At 38.6% G+C, this 21586-nt stretch overlaps 1 protein-coding gene across 3 annotated transcripts in view; it reads left to right on the top strand.

The window, feature by feature from the left end:
* Positions 1-21586, top strand: part of LOC125182468 (dynein axonemal heavy chain 12-like) — a 115890-nt gene that overhangs the window by 75679 nt on the left and 18625 nt on the right. For all 3 annotated transcript variants that reach the window (XR_007162326.2, XM_066994653.1, XM_066994657.1), the window contains 2 exons: positions 658-817; positions 910-1138. Coding sequence is in view for 1 of the 3 variants with exons in the window: in XM_066994653.1 (XP_066850754.1) it covers positions 693-817; positions 910-1138 (354 nt within the window). In the remaining 2 variants the exon portion in view is untranslated. The remainder of the gene's footprint in view (positions 1-657; positions 818-909; positions 1139-21586) is intronic.

Raw genomic sequence — 21586 nt, 5'->3', positions numbered from 1 at the left:
CCTTTTTTCCTCAGTTCTTAGAAAAAATCAAATACTATTATATATCAATATAACAAAGCTTTATGAGAAGAAAATTCTGTAGATCAAGTCAAAGTAACTCCCATACATATATCAGTGGTGTTGAAATGGAAGTTTGCATTGTGCGCATCAAAGGAATCGTGTGAATGTTATTGATACACCATTCTTCATTGTTCTGTGTTATTTATATTTTCATCATTAGTCTATAAAGTCTTAATAATTAGCTCTCTAATTTTCCAGAAAGAGCATGTTAATTTATTGAACTGGCTGAAGCAAAAAATAGCTGATCAATCTGGCATTGTAGGTTAATAGTATAGAACAAAGCATAGTCATAATTAGTCGAGAAAAGGACTTTCCTTGTTCATTCCAGTTTATAATAAAAAGTCCCTTGCCAAAGTGACTTAGAAAATAATGCATTCAGACTGAGCGGAATTACCGCCTAGCAGATTCTATTTATCTGTAGCTTAAAAAGCAGCTGCGTTTTTGTAAAAAGCAATGAATGTGGCAGTCCTACTTAAAGGTAGAAGAAAAAGAACACCCCTTGTTTTGTAATAAGGGGATTTTCAATTTAAAAGAGAGAGAGAGCCTGTTGTGTGAAGTATGGTTATTACATTCGCTGTATTCTATCTCACCCACCAGGAGGCTAATAACGAAGGAGTCAGTGAAGGAGACCAATGCCACAAGGGTTATCTCGCAGCCCCAGATGCTGGATAAGTTGGAGGAGGCAGAATCGCTTTTGGATGACATTCAGGAAGGCCTTGAATGATTATTTGGTGAAGAAAAGACTATTCTTTTCAAGGTAAACAGTCCATTGCATCTGTCTGTTGTCGGCGGAGGTGTAAAATATGTTTGTATAAATACCTATAAAGTTCATTTTTTATCATTTTTCAGGTTTCTCTCTCAATGCAGCAATGATCTCTCAGGAATCCTTTCTGAGACAAAGGATCCACTCCATGTCCAACCACACCTAAAGAAATGCTTTGAAGGAATTGCCAAGCTCACTTTTAATCATGAGAAAGAAATTACCCACATGGAGTCAGCAGAAAATGAAAAAGTAGAGCTCGTGCTGCGAATAATTCCAGCAAGTGCCAAGGGGCTAGTTGAGCAATGGCTTCATGAGGTGAATATCTTTAGCTCTTACTTAGGGTTTAGTTACTGTATAATCATTTTCTCTTTTAGGAGCAATGAATATCATAAGCATATTTCCTAACTAAACAGCTCTCTGAATATTTGTCAAGATGTTGACAGATTTCAGCCTTATTGTTGTTATTTATTGCAGCTAATTTAGCAACTGCAAATGTGCAAAAATTAATTTTAATGAAAAGCTCTCAGAGTCAGGCTGTCAGCAGAAGTGGGTCTGTGTCTGAAACCATGTATGTGAATATATGTCCGAGTCTACATGTATGTGTTTTTGTGCTTTCATGGTGTAATGTCTGTAGCTGATGTGGAAAACATTTTTTAAACAATCACAGAAATGTAAGATTTCAAATGCTTCCACCCTGTAGAAATGTATCCCATTGTGTTAGAGGGGTTTAATTTCCAATACATTTTAACAAAAGGGAAGAGAAAATACGTCACTGATAACATCCTAACCTTTCCCTTCAGGCCACTAATCCAAATTCATTGGTTTCAGCAAGAAATTAGTTTGGTGACCTTTTTTTGTTGTTGTTGTTCACTTTATTTAACCTTCCTCTACCAGAGGATAGGAACTGGCCCTTTTCTTGTTCTTCATTTCTGGGCCAAAAAAAAACCCTTCCCCTTCCCCTTTGTCTCCCTTTCTTATGGGGCAGGATCAGCCCTGGGTACACAGGGGCTGCCAGCCAGCAGGATGGAGCAGCTGGGGGAGTGCTATTTCCATTCCCAGATAATTCGGCTGACACCCTGTGTGCAGAGGAGCAGCAAAGCCCCGTGCGGGTAGTGGGTTGGAGGGGTTTGGCCCCATTATGTGTCACATTTTTGCTGACTGGGTGAGCAAAGCTGAGCCCTGAAGCCCTCTCATGTGTCCCTGTTGCCCACTGTGTTGAGCCACAACAACATGCTAGGTTGGGCCAAGCCCCTTTTTACAGCAACTACATCGCATTTGAGGTGGTCCCACAACAGCATTCTTTGGGGTAAGGCAGGGAGGAAAACACATCAGGATTTAGACAAACACAAACGCTCCCCACCCTGTTCTCTGTGTCAAATGACTAGCTTGATTTTTTTTGGACTAGTTTTCAGCACAAAATTTTTTCTTTGGAGGGTGGGGGTGGGGAAGCTACAATGCATAAGTGGCAGTTCTGAGGAGCTCAGGAAAAGCCTAAATGCTATTACACTAAGCCTGCAATATGCTTTTTAGTTTTTACCTTCTCCCACAAATGAAAGATGTTTGGAGAGTTGAGCAGCTGTGTTTATTTTAACACATCTCATTTAACCTTCACCTAAAAACAAATTGGAAGGTTTGGGAGTGCATTAATCTGGACCCAATTAGTGTCTCTTTCTCTCTCAAAAGTGCAACCTGAGATTAATGAATATAAACTAGAGTTTCATATGCAGTCTTTAAATCATTTGCATGTTTTATGCATGATAATTGAATTTATTTATGCACTTCCTTTCATTTAGTGATTTCTTGCTCTTTTCTATGCTATCAACATTATATTATGCAAGAAACAGGATTATGGTAGGCAAGAAAGGATAGCAGTATATAAATCAAACCTGATTTAATTTTTAGTTCTAGTGTCAACAGTACATCAGAATTAATATTGGTATCATGCCAGTGAAGTACATGGCCAGGAAAATGTAAAATATTTTTAGTAAAGTAGAGGCTTTTAGATTAAGAAGACATTTTTGATGCAGTTTAGTTTGCTTGCAAGTGTATAAGCAAAATTATTTTCAAATGGCAGTTAAATTATTGTATTGACTTTTCAATGACCGTAGAGACTTGTGTTTCAACTTGGCCAATTAGTAGTAATAAGAAGATGAATAGTAATTACATTAATAAATAACTGTTTTCAGACCAGGACTCAGTATCATAGTCTGGCTAAGAAAATAAGGGCATTTTATAATTTGTCTCATTTGGTCTTTGATCAGGAGAAAAAGGACTTTGGAACTATAGTAAATCTCTCATAGCCCAGAACGTAGCAGTCCTAGGGACTAGTGAGCCATATTAGCTAGCAGCTCTGTGGTAGTAGCTGTTTCAGTGCCATAGGTAGGGAATTTTGCTTTGTTTCTTCACTTAAGCTCAGATGTCTTAAAGATTTCTTAGTGATGGTCTCTGCATTTGTTATAATGTATGCCAGGAAGCTACTATGGCAAAGAGTTTTAATAAGATGCTGGTAGTGGTGCTTTCAAAGCTTTAACCTATACCAGTTTCTTTTTTGTCTCTCGTCTTTCCTTATGTGTTGAAAGATGTATGTGGAAGTGATATTTTTCTGTGGTGTCCTGTCTTTTATCAGTGGATTAAATGGCTGTGTGTTGTGATCGTTTCCTGATTCTCGTAGGTAGGAATGTGTTTAAAGGCTAAAGCTCTGTTAATTTGTGATGTAACCATTTCAGTGTGTTTCTTGTCATTGAAATGTAGTTTAAAATGTTCAGTAATGTAGCATGAAATTATTGGTTAGTTTTGGAATGGTGGTGAAATCATGTGAAGAAAATAAGTATTGCATCTGATCAAGATAAATTCACTCTAGTGTTTTATGGCTTTTTATTCCTATGTGATAGTAATAAAGTCTCATGTAGGGATGGAAGCCATGAAATACATTGTGAAAAATCATCAACTCAGATGGGGCCATCAGGATAGCATGCTGTAGTTGTAGAGTTCTTGAGAATGATTGGAAGATGATTTAGTATGTCACCACGTTGACTACCATGTTTTGCATTTTGTTTCTTCATCCCTCACCCACGTAGTTTGATGAGAGGAAATCAGTTTCTAATGAGCTGAACCATTTTACATCAGTGTTCAGTGTTTAAACTGTTCACACATCTTTCATTTTCTGCTAAAGATAACACTGTATATGAAACACTAAGCTAAGAATTTAATACAGGTAATAAAAAGGCCAAAATGAATACAAGTAAAAACTAATTAATTTGTAATTGTTTGAAAATTAAGAATGAAAAAAAAAAACAAGGTCTAACCTGTTAGCACACGGGCCAGGTTCTTTATTTCCATGTTCAAGAGCAAATCTGAGAGATGATCTGGGGATTGACAAAGAATTTTCTTTTCCCTGCTTACTTTTCTTGCTGAAAGTGCACAATCTTTTTTCTCTCTGTAACTGAGATAAAGGCTGACAGTGTTGAGGGCAGAAAACAATCTCTGACAATGTCCTTGCAGTGCTGCCATTCCACATATTGCCTTACTGCTGCAGCTGTTTGGCTCTTTTCCTTTGGGAATATTTTCGGGAAGTTTATTTGTTCTGATACAACTATTTACAATTTTCACTCTGTATTTTTTTCTGAAATGTATACTAATAAAACTTCATTGATTTTTGGTACTTGGACTCCTTTATTATTTCTCTCCTGTGTGATTTTTTTTTTGTCTGTTAAAATGTGCTTTCTCATTAGGGTAACTCAGGACATCATCTATTGAAAATCCCCAACAATAATTAGGCAAGAATTATATTTCCCATTTTTTCTAAGTTTAAATTTGTAGTTTAAATCAAATAGTACACAGAATAGTTTAACCTTGATCAAATTCACAGACATAGTGTGGCAATTATTTCAGTTTTACTTTGGCTTACACGAATGGTAAATACCTGCTTGTGCCGATGTAATGGAACTAAAACATCTAAAACCTTGTAAAATAAGTTAGCTTCAAACTTCTATTAAAAGGCAAAGTATTTGCCTTCGTATGTTTTAACAGAATTGCTTCCAAGACTATCCAGGATGTACTGCCAAGAGAATAAACTGGTCTTGTCTTTCAACTTTTTATTTGGTTAAGATAAAAATTGTCTTCATCATTTGCCCCCAAATGTTTTCAATATTTGCTTTGGATGTGGTAATTACTTTCCAGAAACCTGGAAGAAAATTCTTTAGATAGTTTCAAATGTTCTACTGTACTCTTTCTCTCCATTTTTCCCAGTTTAATGATAACAATACAGATTAACTGCAATCTATCACTCCAAAATAATATGAAATTCATCTTTACTGCAGACTATGCTTTGAAAAGTACTCTACAGTTCCACCTGAAGAGTATTTTTTCAGTACTGTATATTGTTTCCAAATTATTTCCAGAGTCAAATGTTCTCTAAGTTGAAGTACTTCTGCTAAATGTCGAGCCAAATGGTTGAAGGTGGGATCTTAAAGGAAAGCTGAGCTCTTTTCCTGCATGCCAATAACAGTTTGGAAGGGCTCTACTGACCAAAAATTAAGTCCTCAGTTTCAGCAATGCCATTAATCTTTCTAAGTTGCTTTCTTTGCAATGCCATTTCTTTCAGTGAATTTATACTGGTTTTACTTGGTAAATAATTTATTAATTGTTAACTGTTGAAGAGAATCCAACTCATTCTCCCATAGTAGTTTTGGTTCTGCAGTGGCCTGCAGAAGCTATCAAGTATTGTGCATTCTATCAGAAATTAATCTGAAAATGCAATGAGGAAACACAAAACTGAATTTCAAAAGGCAGATTTTATCACCAGGGCCACTGTCATACCCATACTTTTTGTGGAGGACATTTGGTAGTGCAAAGTAACGAGATGTTAAAAACGTACATAGTTTTCGTGGTCTGAAGGTTTGCCCAGTGAAGAAAAATTTACTTATTTTCCCACACCTCTGGTAACTATGCAGGGTGCCCACCTGACCTTCTGGTCACTGAAGAGGGTTTACTCTGCTTGTGCTTGTGTTTCTGGGGTGAAGTGGTTACAATGCAAGACTTGGCTTTGTATTGTGCTAATGTAACTATAGCACTTTCTGTCTGCTGAGAGCAAACCTTCATTGAAGCATTAGCAAGACTAGTTCATGCCTGCCATAAAAGGCCAGTCAGCAAAGCTGTAGGTTTCATCTTGCCAACAGTTTTTGTCCCGTTTGCTTAATGAAACATAGGATAAGGTTAAAAAATTTAAGCATGGCTTTCTGAAACTGCCTTAAAAAGTCGGTGCTCTGGTTTTACAAATTAAAGTCACAGAGTAGTGGACTGAAATATATGGAGAGAATGACAGGAAGGTTGCAATTCCCTGAAATAATGCTAAGGTTGTTATATCCCTGTAAACTAGGCACCAGAATGGCCTAACAGAGCTATTTCAGTTTGGTACCTTTTCTTGGTGTGTCTCCTGATGCAATTCCACTGACCTCATTTTATAACCATTTTTACAACCATTTATTAATCCATGAATTAGTGAGCAATGGCCTGTCCTGGAGTAGTCACAACTTATGTTTTTGGGTATCTGATGTTTTTTCTTTTGTTATTGGGGGTGAAGGAGTTGGTTTGGGATTTCTTTTCTCTGTAGTGGTTCCTCCAGATATACTGTAGATACCTTTACTCTATTTCCGTAAAATTTCATTATTTATACCCTAATTGTTTTTTCCTTCCCCCTTCTTCCAGGGTGGAGCCTCTCCCTCTCCCTCTCCCTCTCCCTCTCCCTCTCCCTCTCCCTCTCCCTCTCCCTCTCCCTCTCCCTCTCCCTCTCCCTCTCCCTCTCCCTCTCCCTCTCCCTCTCCCTCTCCCTCTCCCTCTCCCTCTCCCTCTCCCTCTCCCTCTCCCTCTCCCTCTCCCTCTCCCTCTCCCTCTCCCTCTCCCTCTCCCTCTCCCTCTCCCTCTCCCTCTCCCTCTCCCTCTCCCTCTCCCTCTCCCTCTCCCTCTCCCCCTTTTTTTTTTTACTTTTTTACAAATCCTGCAACATGATACCAGAAATCTCTCTTTGAATTATGTGTTATCTTTATAAGAGCTTGACAATCAAGCCTTAAGTGACACCTTGCCTTGATGGCAAAGAGAGTATTTTTCTTGTCAGTGTCAATTTGAGTAAAAAGTGCGTGTGTGTGTATATGTTTAAAATGTAGTCACTTGACAGAAAAAAGCAAGGTCTTGTCACAGAGATGAAATGTTAAAGTCACTGCTTTGTTGAATATTTTGTAAATGTCCATATTGTGTACCTTCTTTATTTATTAACAGCCTGAGTCAAGAGCAAGACAACATTATACTTATACCTGGCACTACTCAAAATACTGTCTTAGGTAACATACCAGCTTTCAGGAGAGGCAACCTCTGGCAATCTCAAATCCAAGCAGGATTTTATGTTTTACTAGGACAATGAAAACAGCTTGAGTGTCACCTGTGAAAGGATTTAAGCCTTTGAAAACAAGTGTAACATGTTTTCCAAGGCCAGAAATGCAAAATGAAGGGCAGTTTTCTTCTGCTGGAGCTAGTGCTTTAAAACAGTCTTCAAGGGTAGCAACATGGAGAATAAATTACAGCAATTCAATCTGGATGTACAAAAGGCTTTGTTAACTGTTGGGAACGCCATGCCACTGGGGAAAGAAGAGAGGTTTGCAATAGCTGCCTAAAAATTGGAGATACTATTTCTGGATAGTGACACTTACCTATTCTCCTAGCACTACCTTTGTCTTGCTGATGTCAGCATCAGTTGACTTCATCCACAACCTTGTGCTGGATTTTGGAAAAATAGGCAGGTTTGTGGGGGTGGAAGGGTCTATGTACATAGAGGAAAGTAAGTTTTCCTGATCAACTTTTTCAGCATTATTTTAATTAGATTGGAAGGTACCTTGTCAACCTGGTGTTTTACTACCCAAGTGTTTTTTACAAAGTTTAATGTTTATTTTAAATATCTTATTTTTTCTTGATTTCTTAAGAAATATTGTACACAGTGAATTACTTTAAATCTCTCTCTCTCACACGCTTTTTAATTACAAACTATTGCCCGTAACTTCACCATCTGGCCAACATTACGTGAGTTTTCGTATTTCTCTCTCCCTTGTCAACATAGGTGGTATTTGTTTCTGGTTTGCAACAGCCAGAGCTAAAAGATGTTGCATGTCTTTACATTACTTGCTTGGACAGCTGAATGTTTTGAGATTATTTTTTTTTTCCAGATTGAAAATAAAAATTCTTTGGTTGGATCTAAGTTTTTGGTTGATTTGCTCAACTAGGAATGGTATTTTGAGGGAATTAACTGGGATACCTTTGGAACTTTAACAAGTAGGGGAACTAGAAGAATCATAGAAAAAAATATTTCTCTCCTAAAACAATTTGGACAAAAAGGATTTTTTTTCTTATTTCATGTATGTTTCCTACTCTGTATGCTAATTTTTCCTGCCCCAACAAGGAAGTGCAATGAGGAGGGTGTTTTCTTGGTTCTTTGGCTCTGGAAGCACTTATGCTCCAGGACATTGGAAGGGGAGGTATGAGCAGATGTCCTGGTTTGATGAAATATGGAGACTAACAGTAGTCAGAGTACAGATACAAATTTGGTGCTTTCTCTTTGGTCAAAGTTCTTGAAATTTTGAAGAAGCTGTGAGTGGAAGTCCTAGATACCCCAATACCTTCTTATCTTAGGGCCCATTTCAATACGTTTCTGTGGGATACTTCTGCTATCCTCATGCTAGTCTTTGTCCAGTCTTTGTCCTGGGAAACACGAGGCAGGGGAACAGGGAGAGGTAGATAAGCAGGGGAGATAGAGTGCCAAAGAAAGGATCAGTGGGTTAGTGAAAGCTGCATGACTCTGGATTCATTCCAGCCATCCTCTGCACAGACGCTTTTGTGAAACTCACTGTGGCTTCTGAAAGGAAGGTCCCTATTCATTCGGCCACTGAAGGAGATCATGCTAATAGGCTGCAGGATCACAAAGCACTCACCACCTGCTGTCATGAACGCAGGTCAGGCTTTGTTTGCTGTGCTGAATGCTTTTTTTTTTAAAAAAAAAATGAAGTGTAGATATATATTTGATGGAGTTTGTGACTCTTTTGTGTCAGCATTTCAATTTTTAAAAGATGAGGATGAAAAACAGATATTGTCCGTATTGTTATAGGTAAGCATAAAATACATCTCTCGCCACTAAAACAAGGTAGCATTCGGAAAGAAATTCCTGGAAATCTGTATGGAAATGTGTAGATAAGAGAACTAAATCTAAAACAGTCTGATTTAAAATTAAGGTTTATTAACCTTAAGCTGAACTATGTAATTTTTATGCAGTAGTAATGAATTGTTTTGCTGACAATAAAAGTATTCTCAAGTTTCTAAACTAATACATTGAATCTAATTTCTCACTGAAACTTTTTCTTTAATAAAATACCTGTGTTTAGTTTCGCATTGACAAAACTAATCTATAATTTTATTAGGATTGTTAGAAGCAAAAGTCTACATTTGTAACCAGTCTGTCAAATTTGTCCTTTGAGGAGAATAGAAAAATACACAGTTTATAATGTAAATAAAGAAATGTTCAGTGCAGCCTGTTTCACATTTCTAGAATTTAACTGGTGATAATCTAGGATTCACAAGAGCGTTAAACTCTGTCCTGAAATAAATCATCAAATTTGAAATGCAAACTTCATAACGAATCTGTATTTCAAATGATAGTCTTGGTATTGGTATTACAAGTTTGTAATGAAACTTGTATGTGAATCAACAGATAGTGTCTTCCCTTCCTTTTATTATCTCATGAAGATCCGTTTTAAGAAATCAATTTCTTAGTGTGTTGAGATAATAGGAACTTTTTGAAGGATATAGTGTGATAAAAATTAAATTAAGGCTGTGCTTGAAGTGACAAATGTAAACATCTCCTGAGGTATTGCATGCTGTATCCAAATAAGAGCACAGCTGCAAATAATTTGAAAACTAAATTGTATTTTTACATCAATGTGGTTAGACAAAAATGACTTATTAAGTAATTGCTATTGTGACATAAGCTTTATGCAGTAGCTGAATTACTTGGCACAGCTAAAACCTCAAACTACCTTGGGAATTTACCACATTCTTTAATTTTCTGATTGATTAAATGGATTATTTGACATTTTGGCAGAGCTTTGAAATCACAGCATAACAAAGACTCCTTTCATTGCTCATTATTTGCTCTCTTCAGGCTTAGTGCAGATTCTTTGAAATGAAAGGTTTAAGGTGCTTCTTTCCTGGGTAATTTTTGTTCCAGTTCACATTTTTACTAGCAGTGTCACATTTCCAACTCAAATTCCCCTACTGCGTAAATGTAGTTCCTTATAATAAAAGCATAACCTATGGAGATTTGTAATCTAGAAGACACTTTTATATAGCTCACAACAGTGCAACTGAAGAATTCAGTATGGCCAGTTTGTTATCAGAGAGGCTCTTAACCCTCATGCCCCTGGCATTTTCTAGGCCATGGAATGCAGGGAGCTACACTAAATGGTGGGTGTCTTTGTTTGGTGTGTGCCAGTGTTCATTTTTCTGCTGCCTCAGGTGGAAGCAGTCAACATAATGCACCAGTTTTGGGGCACAGCTCAGAGACAGGCAGGTAGTTTGGAGGCAGTTATCAGCTTGACACCAGCGAGTAAATGCATTACCTAACTGCACCAAATGTCCTTAATGAGCAGCAGCTGGATAAAACAATCCTGCTTTTGAAGTAACTGCATAATCCTCTCTATTGAAAAACAGCTCATGAGGGTACCTGGAGTGTTAGTGGCTGTTCTGCTCTATGCTACTTCTCAAACACAGATTTGGTGGAGCCAGGTAGCAAGCACGTAGATGGGAGTGAGACCTTCAGTGTCCTGTACTCATGCATTTTAATGACAGAAATCCTTGGCAGTGCTGGATAGGAGAGTCTGATTTCAAGCCTGTGTCTTTTCTAATACTATGAATACAATTGAGGCAAATTGCTTTGGCAGTTGCCCTCAGAGAGGGCTGTTTCCCCTCTCTCACGAATGTGGACAGCACTCTGGGGGCTACACAGGCACAAGGACATGGCTCCAATAATCCTGTCACCATGGCAAGATTTCTCTTCCCCAAAAAAATCCCTTCCATGTGTCTGCATCAGTAACGGAGCGTAGCTCTCCAGGATGCTTCTGGCATACAGTAAAATATTTGCATAGGTTTCTCTGAGCTCAGATAGGGTTTCTGAGATGTGGTGAGCTCGCAAACAGCTGGGACTATACAAACTACTTGCTATTCTTAAAATATAACCTTCCTTGCAAACCACTACTTACTATGCTCCACCTCCATCTCTTATGCTTTTCAAGACAGAAAAATACCTTTGAGTGGGGAAAACTGGGGGCCCAAACCTTACAAAGGTGAAGCTGTGATTCCTTTCAGTTCCCTATTCCAAGGGAAGAGGAAGGAGTAGGATCCTATTCAGTCTCCAAGCACTTAGAGTTTTTTCTCCAAGAAATTAAATTATGCTCATGTGTCTAAGAACCCCAGTTTGTTTCCAGTTTTCAGCACTGTTTCAGAAGTGATGCTCTTACCTGTCACACTTCCCTTCCTGAGGGTGGGAGCAGGATCACTGCTAATTAGCAAGCCTTTTCTGAGGTTACAGCTCGATTGAAAGTTGTAAGGTAACTAAGCCTGTCCTGAGTTTAACTATTTTTCTAGCTGAGGTAAAGCTAGTGTTTCTGATAGTCCTCTGTTATAAAGTGGTTTAAACCCAAAGGATGAAAAAAAGAACAACCTGTGTAACTCTATATATGATTATAATTTTATTCATCTGAAGTAGTGATTCTTGAAATCAAGGTTGTGCAGTGCTTTATGTTACAAGATGTTGCTTTCAATTGTTTACAGCTTGTTCAGGCTGAATTTTCCTATGCGCTCTTCAGGCTGATTAAAAAAAAAGAAAATACGACCCAGAACTACAATCCACTTAATGAGAAAAAAAAGTTTTACTATCACAGTGGTAGTTTGAGGTAAGGATCTATGCACTCTCTAACCCTGTTAATGAACTGAGCGTGGTTCATGTGATGGAATCTGCTGTTTAAAAAACTTAGAATACAGCGGATGCAAAATTAAAGAAGAAAGCAAAGATTCCCAGTTCTGTGTTTAAATAATGTAAAAGCCTCTGAATCTCATAAGCAGGGAGATGCATTCTTTTAAGTGTGCTTTGTCTAAGTCTTTCGTTAGACATTAGTTTTGTGTCCCAGTCTACACAATAAACCCACTGGAGGCTGGCACTCAGATCCTAGCTTTCTCCCCTGCTATAAAGACAGGTAATGTTTTGCCTGAAATGGAACACCTTCAGACAGAACGACTGAGTAATTCCCACTTCAGATATCCCACCTCGAATATCTGGTATGAGAGAAATGAGTCCAAGAACTCTTAGGCAAAGTCTTAAGCATCCTAATAACTCATCAGCTGGACAAGAAAATATTAACGCTACCAGTATTGCCTTTGGGATGTGGTATTTTGAGAAGTCAAAGCTTGAAGAATCAGAAGGGAGTGAGACAGTGCATTTATGAGTTGTGCAACTGAGGTTGGAACATCTCAGAGGTCAACAGCCTGTTCGTGAAATTTAGGAATAGGTAGGCTCCCAGAGCCAGAAAATCAAAGGTATTTCAGTGCCTAATTCCTAGTGAGTCACCTAAATGGAAGTGAGATTTGTGGAAAACAATCTGATTCTGCAGCTTGTAAATGACAAGCTGAGAATAAAACATAGTTTCTCTCTTGATGTGCTCTAATGATTCAGGTTTTAGAGGTGTGCTTGAATTATGTCTGAGGTAGCCCTAAAGGGGATGTTTGTAGCATCCTAGCTGTCCATGTGCAAGCTTTTAGTCTGCTGCAAATGGGAGAAAATGTGACTTGGCACTTAGAGTGAAACACATCAACCTACCTCAGTCAGTTCAGTTTGTATTTGCTGTGGGCTGGCAGCAGTTTCTGTGGCTCAGCTGATGTGTGGCACACTTGATTTTGAGGCTGAACCTGGGGCCACAGTATCAAGTGCATGTCTGAATCCTGCATATGCAACAGGATCTAGATGTGACAAAGTCATTACTGGCATGATTTAAAAGGAAAGAAACCCAAACCCCCAAAGGTTTTACATCTTACCTATAATGAGATCATACAGCAGTTTTATTTAGTGTAAGACTATTTAATCCATAGCTCTGGAGCTAAAGTCATCCCCTCTGGGTCACGTATCTGACTCAGCTCTAGAAAGAGCAAGACCCTCAGCTTTCATTACCCTCAGAGCAGTGGCATATATATGATCAGCCACCTGTGCTACTTAGAAAGCCCTTGCTTAAGCATTGGTCCTAGCCCTTTGGGCAATGCCATGTTGTTGTCAGTTTTAGTTCCCACTTTTTGTCATCTGTATTAGCATAAAAATTTCTACTACCCTGCAAATGGCTTAAAGTAGGCTGTAAAGATGCTGAAGAAAGGTTGTGATTTTAAACCAATACAGCCACATCGGTATGAACATCTTGACTGAATGTGCCACAGATCATTTTTCTTCTATTCCAACCCTTTATCTTAGGCCTAAGATTCGCCTTGGCTGGTTACAATCCTGTGAAAATTTCAGTTCCTTTCTTATATTTTACAATGCAGTTGCCTGCCTCTAGTTAGGTCAGTATAGAAATGCAACCTTGTCCTGGTTTCACCTGGGATAGAGTTAGTTTTCTTCATAGAGGCTCACACAATGCTGTGTTTTGGATTTTTGATGAGAATAGTGGTGATAACACATGGATGGTTTCAGTTGTTGCAGAGCAGTACTCGCACAGAGCCAAGGCCGTTCCTGCTCCTCGCGCTGCCCTGCCAGCGAGGGGCTGGGGGTGCACCAGGAGCTGGGAGGGGACACAGCCAGGACAGCTGGCCCAGGCTGACCAGAGAGGTGTCCCACACCGTGTGGCGCCATGCTGAACAGCAAAACTGGGGGCGCTTGGACAGGCGTGTACGGGTGGGGGACTACCGTTGCTCAGGGTTTGGCTAGGCATTGGTCAGTGGGTGGTGAGAAATTGTGCATCACTTATGTCAGTTTTTCATTATTTTTATTTTATTTCATTTTCCTTTCTTTTTCTGTCCTGTTAAACTATCAGACGTTTTACCCAGAAATTTTACCTCTTTTTTTTCCAGTTCTTTTCCCCATCCCACTGCAAGTGGGGTGGCAGTGAGCAAACGGCTGTGTGGTTCTTAGCTTCCCGCTGGGTTAAGCAACAACACCCCTATGTAACAAAAATACAGCCTTAGAATTAACTGAGCTCAGCATGTATACTTCAGTTTTTATTTTAAGATGACAATAGCATTTGCAATGTGTTTTGCGTTATGGCTGTATTTGAACATGAAAGCTCAATGCATTGGTTCTATCCTGTATAAGTGGTAGTTAGTGAAACCTTTTATTAGTAAAGTTTAGATAATTACCTGGGTAATTTTACAGACAAATAATTCAGTAACATGAAATGATTTATTATGTTTATAATGATACTTTATTCTCTTTAAGTGCAGCTTAACATGTTAATTACAGACACTCAAGGGACTTGCAAAAAGTTATTTTAGTGATTATGTGTTATTAATTCTGCAGGGACTTTTTTGAAACAGCACCTGCAGAAAGATTCAAATGTCAAGACAATATGCAACATTGGCATTTAAAGATATTTGTTAAAAAAATATATTTCACAGTTGTGGGTTTGTTTGTTTGTTTGCCCTTGTAGAGTTGAGGCCACTTCATCTCTCTTGATAATGAGACTGTACCTGAATCAAGGTAGATGCTAAGTGTCTTCCTAGAGCACTTGTCAGGACATAGTAATCCTTGTATGAAAGTACACCATGTCATTTGATCCTATCTTCCCCTGTGACAGTTCCAATAAGCTGCTATTCTTCAGGTCCTCCTGGCTATAGCTACCTACAAATGATAACAGATCTCTCAATTTTGCAGGTCAATAATGTTAATATGCACTGCTACTTTAGTCTCTGATAGCATCTTTTCCATTGATACCTCAGTGATGTCTTTTGCAAGTGCAGAATATAGCAGTCTTGCAAGCACTTGTTCACTGCAAGTAATGTGCATCTGATCCTGGGTTTGGTGTGAGGACATTGTCATCTGTTCACTGTTTGACACCAAAGTTCAAAAACCCCTGTGACACTGGGACTAATGGTGTCTGACAGTTTTTCCGACAAAAAAAAAAAAAAAACTGTGGACAGAAAACGCTTTTTGTTTGTTTGTTTGTTTTGATAAATCCGTGATTAATGAAAGACAGAATTTTCTGAAAACCTGACTCACTCATGATGGCTTGGTGGAGATGCCACATTCACTAGTAGGTATGTCATCTCTGAGGAGTCTGGGTGCACTGGGACTTTGGTTTGATGTGGTGGTTGAGTACCAGCACCATGTCAACCAGTGGGGAGCCCAGTGCCACCACTGGAACTCAGGACTCCCAGATCTTTTCTGTGTGGTTGGTAGTGGGGCTGCCTTAAGCACTGCTGTTGTAGACACCTCTACGACCTTGCTTGGGGCTTGCTAGTGAGTTGGTTTTGGACAGGGGGAGGTATGTCCTGAAATACTACTACACTCCACTGTGGTTCTATTCCATGTCAATCTGAAATCCAATACCCCAAACAATGACGATTTCTACTCATCATCTGGACAACCTGCATTTCAGACAGTTCTCATGAGGAATTATTTGTTAACAGTGCTATGTCCTGGTACGTCATATTCCACACGTGAATTGTGTAAATAATTCTGAATGGAAGCAGAGGGAGAGAAAGGTGCAATGATTAGTAGCAGATACTGGAACTGCAGACACACTCCAGATGTTCAAACGATGAGTTTTCCACATCAGTCCTGTCGTATCTGCACATCCCTCTGAAGTCTCTTTAGACCAAGTTGTTTTAATTGTTTAGACTACCCTGTGTCCCCATCTGACCTTAAATTTGATAGTAGGATAGATAAATTTGAGTAGGTATCTTCTTTCTTTTACAAATTCTTTGCATTAACAATATTTAGACCTATCATGTAGCTGGCCAGAAGACACTGATGTCCAGAGGTGTTCATCCCACTTGAGAAAATATGCTTTCTCCCTTGTCATTTTATCATAGCATTGACTCCTCTGGTCTCAGGTTATACTTTGGTGGAAATTCCATCTCCTCTGGATAAAAATATGTAGTTCTGAAAAGTGATGTGCATTTTATAACTTCTAAAATGTACAACATGTATTTTTCTCTATAGATAATTACAAAAACTATTTAGAACACTGTAGCAAAGATGAGGAGATTCCGGATAATGCAGAGCTGATAGTGACATTAGGAAAAGTTTCAAAAGATTTAGCAAGAAAAATGGCATCCCATGAAACAGCAGCATGAGGACTATTATATGTAATTCATTTAGTAAATATATAGATCACTAGTGGCATTCAAAATGTGCTAAACCGAGAATGAATACTGTACTTACATCATTAGATAACCTTAGTACGTTTGTGTGTAATGGTTCATTCGGGATTATTCCAGGCATGTGGATATTTATCATGATATTCCTGCATCTGTGTCCAATAAACTAAAGAGATAGTATATCTGATTAAGCTACAACAGTTTTAATAGCTGATACATTATCTTTAGAGTAATAAATCAAGGGAGCCTCTCTAGCCAAGCATAAAATTTGAGATGTTACAACCTTTGCAATAACAATATTGATCTCTCAAACTGATGCTAGGTGGGAACAACTAGGGAAAAAAATCAGGAAATCCCTAAAGAGATGGGAGCTGTGGCAGTTTTCCAAATTGCTGCTTAAAGGGATTCCCTAGGTCCATTGGCTACAGCAGATAAAATAAGGTAGAAATGGATCACGTGATATTAATTGGAAGAATGAATTCTTGTATTAACCTCCATCTACTTTTATTTGGATTGAGAAATGTTCTGCCTAAAACTGAATGAAGAAAGAAGTAAAATACCATTTCTAATGTTTCTCTTGACACAAAATCTTACTTGTGGGAATATGCCAACATGGTAATGAACAACAGGGGTTGTCCAGAGGACAGCGTGCTTCCAGTCTGTTTCCTGACTGCGTCCCCTTGGCTAATTTGCTGTTTTTCCTCTGCTGCTGTTGAGAGTTCATGAGGATGCTCCTGGTGGGGGGAGCTGTATATAGAGTGTTGAAATAAGAATTACTGTGAATTTATGCCACAGCAGATTACAACATGGAAGCTGAAACTAATTTTTCATCTCATGGCCTCACTTTGTTTCTCCCATTTTTTCACAGTCACATCTTTCTTTGCAGTTGCTTTAAATCAGGGACAACTTGGAGGAGACTGCTGAAAACAATAAAAGTACACAGCAAAATAAAAACACTAAAGAGATTCTTTTTTTTTTTTTTTTTCCCCCCCCAGAAATGTTATTCTCTTTGGAAACCTCTCATGAAGCAAAATTAGATTTCTTTAAAAAAACATTTCTGAACAAAACTTTTTTTTTCTTTTGTGTTTGGCAAATTACCTTCAGGCATTCTGCATAACAGATTTCTTTTTCTTTTTATTTTTTTCCTGAAAATTTAGGAGAGGAGTTGCTTGTTGGCCAACTGATCCATAAAGCTATTAGTTCTTCTGACCTTTGAGAAGAAAACAGGAAATAGAAATGTGACATCTGAGAGCTATTTCAGCTTTTAGTACTGGGAAACATAATTTGATTCATGTGAAAATTTATATCTAACCAAAACTTTCAGACAGGAGTCTTACTGAGAATGACGTGTGTGTTAAAATATTTTGAGAAGTGATCAAAATGAAAGAAAGTTGTTCTTCTGATATGCAGCTGCAGAATCATTCTTCGCATCACATAAGGCATAGTGATGCTCGCAGGACTTGAAGAGTTATAAAACAAGCTCTTACAGAGCACTTTCTTTGCATCATTCTGATAAGGATTGCTGGTGCAAAAACTCATTTTTCCTAATCGTTTTTATAGCCAAATATTTGTGTGGTGAATGTTATTTCTCCAACTGATCTTACATTTTTGTGGTTGGTTGGAGTGGAGAACAAAAGCCAGTGGCACAGTTGTTTAACATCTCCTGTAGTCATTATTATTGAAATTTTCTATAATTTTTGCTCTTCTGTTGTTCACACTGGAACTTCAGCTAATGCTTCTTTTTCATAGGACTTGACAGCAACATTCACCAAAACAGCCACACTATCCAATGGGGGAAGAACAATCTTAGAAAATGCTGAGGAAAGCAAAGTAGGTTTGCCATAGCTAAAAAAAACCTTGTCCAGTTTCATCTTTAAACCAGCCTTTCTCACACGAGCAGTGTGTGTGCAAAGATTTGCAAGCAAAGACAACAGTGCAGACATGCTAGCAAATTCCACCTGTGCTGAACTTGCTCCTACCTGGCTCACCCTACATGCCAGCTCTGCCCCGCATGTTCCCCTGCCACTAACCTTGTGGAATAGAAAAGCAGAAGAAATGCATACACAGGGATGCCTCTTCTCATGCATTTGCTCCTCTTTCACCTGTACACCAAGAAATATGGGGTCTTTATTACCATGTATTACTATTGTTCCACTGCCTGATGTTTCTTTTTTTCATCTCAACAGCAATATGCTGCTGCTCTACTTTGTGCTATTGGATTAGTTGAATACAGATATTATTCAACATTATTCTGATGAGACTGAAACATAAGTTTTTCTAGTGTGGCAGGTTTGAGCTTTTCAAGTGAAAGCAACAAATTTCGATGCTTACTTATTTTGTCTTGTGCTTGCTGAACAACAATCTCTCTGCAAACTTCCCTGGTTCCCAGCTGATCAACGAATTGCCGTGTAGGCACAACTTTAGAGAGAGTACCCTGAGACATTGTCCTATGCATCAGGGCTGGTTTCTCCTGAGCATAGCTGCATAGCTACCTGTGGTTTCAGTCAGTGAGGGCTCCTCTTCTGTTTGAATCAGAGCTGGAAGGATGGGCAGAAATAAGCAACACTGGTACAGAGAGAAAGTTTCAGTTTGGGATAGGTGCGAGATTCATGCTTTTTGCATAAACTTTTTATGCTAGCACAAAAGGCAGGAACGAAACACCTGAGGTTTATCTTCCAGCAAAGCTGCCATCTGAGAAATTCTTAAGACCTTGATTAGGAGGAAGCCTGAAGGACGGACTATGCTGAACAGAGGAGCAAGATGAGGCAAAGCATCAGCACCCATCACACCTTAGGCCCTTTTGGCTCTTTAGGTTACTTTAGAGTACAAAACCAGGCCTGGCTTAAGATGTCACTCAGGTTGCTTAATCAGTATCAACATCTCAGGGCTGGCAGGTCCTACACAGTAATGGCGTGGCAACTTGTCTCGAGACCTGAGGTCATTGCTTGGAGAAGCATTATGAGCCTGCCTTGTACATACCAACATGCCAATCACAAAGAAGAAAGGCTAACATGTTATTGAACATAGTGCCAAGCAGAAAGCAGAGGAAAGGTGGCCTCCTGCTCTCATGCCTGACCTTAGTGCCATGATACGGGACTGGCCTACACGTTGTGTGGCAGAGCCTGGGGGGGGAAGAAATAAAGCTCTTCCCACATATACATGCATTATCATCTTTGCCAGCTCACTGGTGACAATATTCTTTCATTTTGGTACCTTCCTTTGTGAAAGAACCCCAGTAACTCATGAACAGCATAACACCAGCAGGTAGCTACTGTGTTCCTAACCAGCCTGCCTTTCTTACCTCCCCTCAAAAAGTCACACTTTTTCTGAGTCTATTAGGTTGGGAGAGGTAGAGAGAGATACTCTCTGTAGATTTAGGAATTTCAAGTGGAGGAGGAGAAAAATTTAGTAACTGTTGGGGATAGGGAGTGCCCAGCCGTGATACTTGGACTGATCCTTCTGAGAGGGATGACAGTTGAATGTGATTAAAGCGCTGTGTTGAATTTCCATAAAAAAATTCCAAAGGATAAAAATTACCTGCCCTATGAAATATTGGCGTTTGAAGTTGTTCTTTAAGAGGAAGTTATCCACGTGTCATTGTTCTTGTGAAAACACCTTAAAAATATATTAATGAACAAGAATTTTACTCAAAGAAGACTACAGTCTTGAATATTGTATTGGTTTGCCTCTCCGCTCTATGAATGTAGATGAGATTTAAAAGCCATAGTAATTTATGAGCTGTACTTAGAACCTATAAAGAGATATCTTGGATTCAGAATTGTTTCATTCCTGATGTGATTTAGAAGATTAAACTGTCATATTTTAGCACAGATAGATGGCCATCATTGCTATAATTAATCATGTACAATAAATTCTATTATTTAGAAGCTACTTCATATAAAAGTTGAAAATATTTTTTATATAATACAAAATGAAGTAGATTAGTTAAGCTTTATAATTACATTTTCTAGATATATGTTGATTTGTTTCATATGCAGGGGCTATTTACTTTACAAAATTATCCAATACACTGAATGCATACTGCAAAACAATATAGTAATGGAATGTTTGTTAATGACTTCAATTTAAGGACAGCCTGTCTAATAGCTGAGATAAGATGTTACTAAAACAGTGTGCTAATGATTTGAAAATTGCTACAAAAATTGTGTTTAGTCTATGATGGGTTGCAAACATAATTGTACTAATAAATATCCAAGTCAGCCCTGATTTTCAAGCTTATACCATGATTACTAGGAGTTTTAGGAATATGATGGGGCTAAATAGTGCTGTTGTGCTTACATGAATAGCCTCTTCAGTGGCACAGCTTTATTGAATAAAGAGAGCAAGCACACTTACTAGGCAGAAATGTAATAAATGTTCATAACTGACTGGTCAAGATTGCTTAACTATGCACGTTTCTTGAAATGCTTTCTCCTGAATTTCAGTCTATATACTGTCCTGAATATGTTTGTATATATATAACTCTGTCTGTCTGTCTGTCTATCTATCTATCTATCATCTATCTATCTAATATGGTTAAGGTGAGATTCCATTGCTACCTATAACTGTAATACTGGATACTGGTGCTGTTATAAACTTCTTTTATGTTATTTCCATGTTCAAAGTGCTCATCTAGGATAAGAGACACCTGAGCTCAGTTTTCTTCTCTGCCTGCGTGGCAATGAATCCATATCCGTCAGCTTCTAAAAAAATGCTCTCAAAAGAGGCAAGTTATATCAGAGGGTCAGTCATAGGAAGGGATTGTGCGTGTCCTTTGGGTCAGTGGCTCAGAGTGTTTGTTTTCTGGTCTCTGCTATGGGCTGCTTATGTAGTTCAGCTTAAGTAGAAAGAGAATAAAATATATTTAATAAATATTGGGACAGGAACTGACCTTAATTTGCTGTTTTCAGTGAGCTGGCTTCAGCATGGTGCTGCCCCAGGGGAACCCTCAATCTGACAACTAGCCTGTGAGAAGAGAGCTGTGTCTTCCTGTCTCTCTGACGAGGTGTGAGCATGCAGTGGGGTTGGAGTTGGGTGGCCTTATCAATACGGAGACATTTCTGGGAGTTCCCCCAGGCAAAGTTCTGCAATCCCAGGGCAGACGTTCGGGTAGTTGTAGTGCCCTTTCACAGCTGGATCAATAGTTATAACTGAGAATTTGGCCCAAAGCTTTTGCACAACCTCTTATTTCAGTGCTGATAAAATTTCAGCCTATGTTCTTAAAAAAAAGCTGGGGTTCTGGCACAAAGATTTATTTTTTTTTCTTTCTGAAACAAACTGAAAACCTGTACATAGCTACTTGTAAGGTGCAACACTTGGAAGTGTTAGTCTGAAACAGAAGATGTGAAAAGCGTTTCGTCCTCCAGTTTTCTGACA

Source organism: Anser cygnoides, chromosome 1 (assembly GCF_040182565.1).
Source record: "Anser cygnoides isolate HZ-2024a breed goose chromosome 1, Taihu_goose_T2T_genome, whole genome shotgun sequence".
Taxonomy (NCBI): domain Eukaryota; kingdom Metazoa; phylum Chordata; class Aves; order Anseriformes; family Anatidae; genus Anser; species Anser cygnoides.
This window is presented reverse-complemented; position numbering and strand designations above follow the sequence as displayed.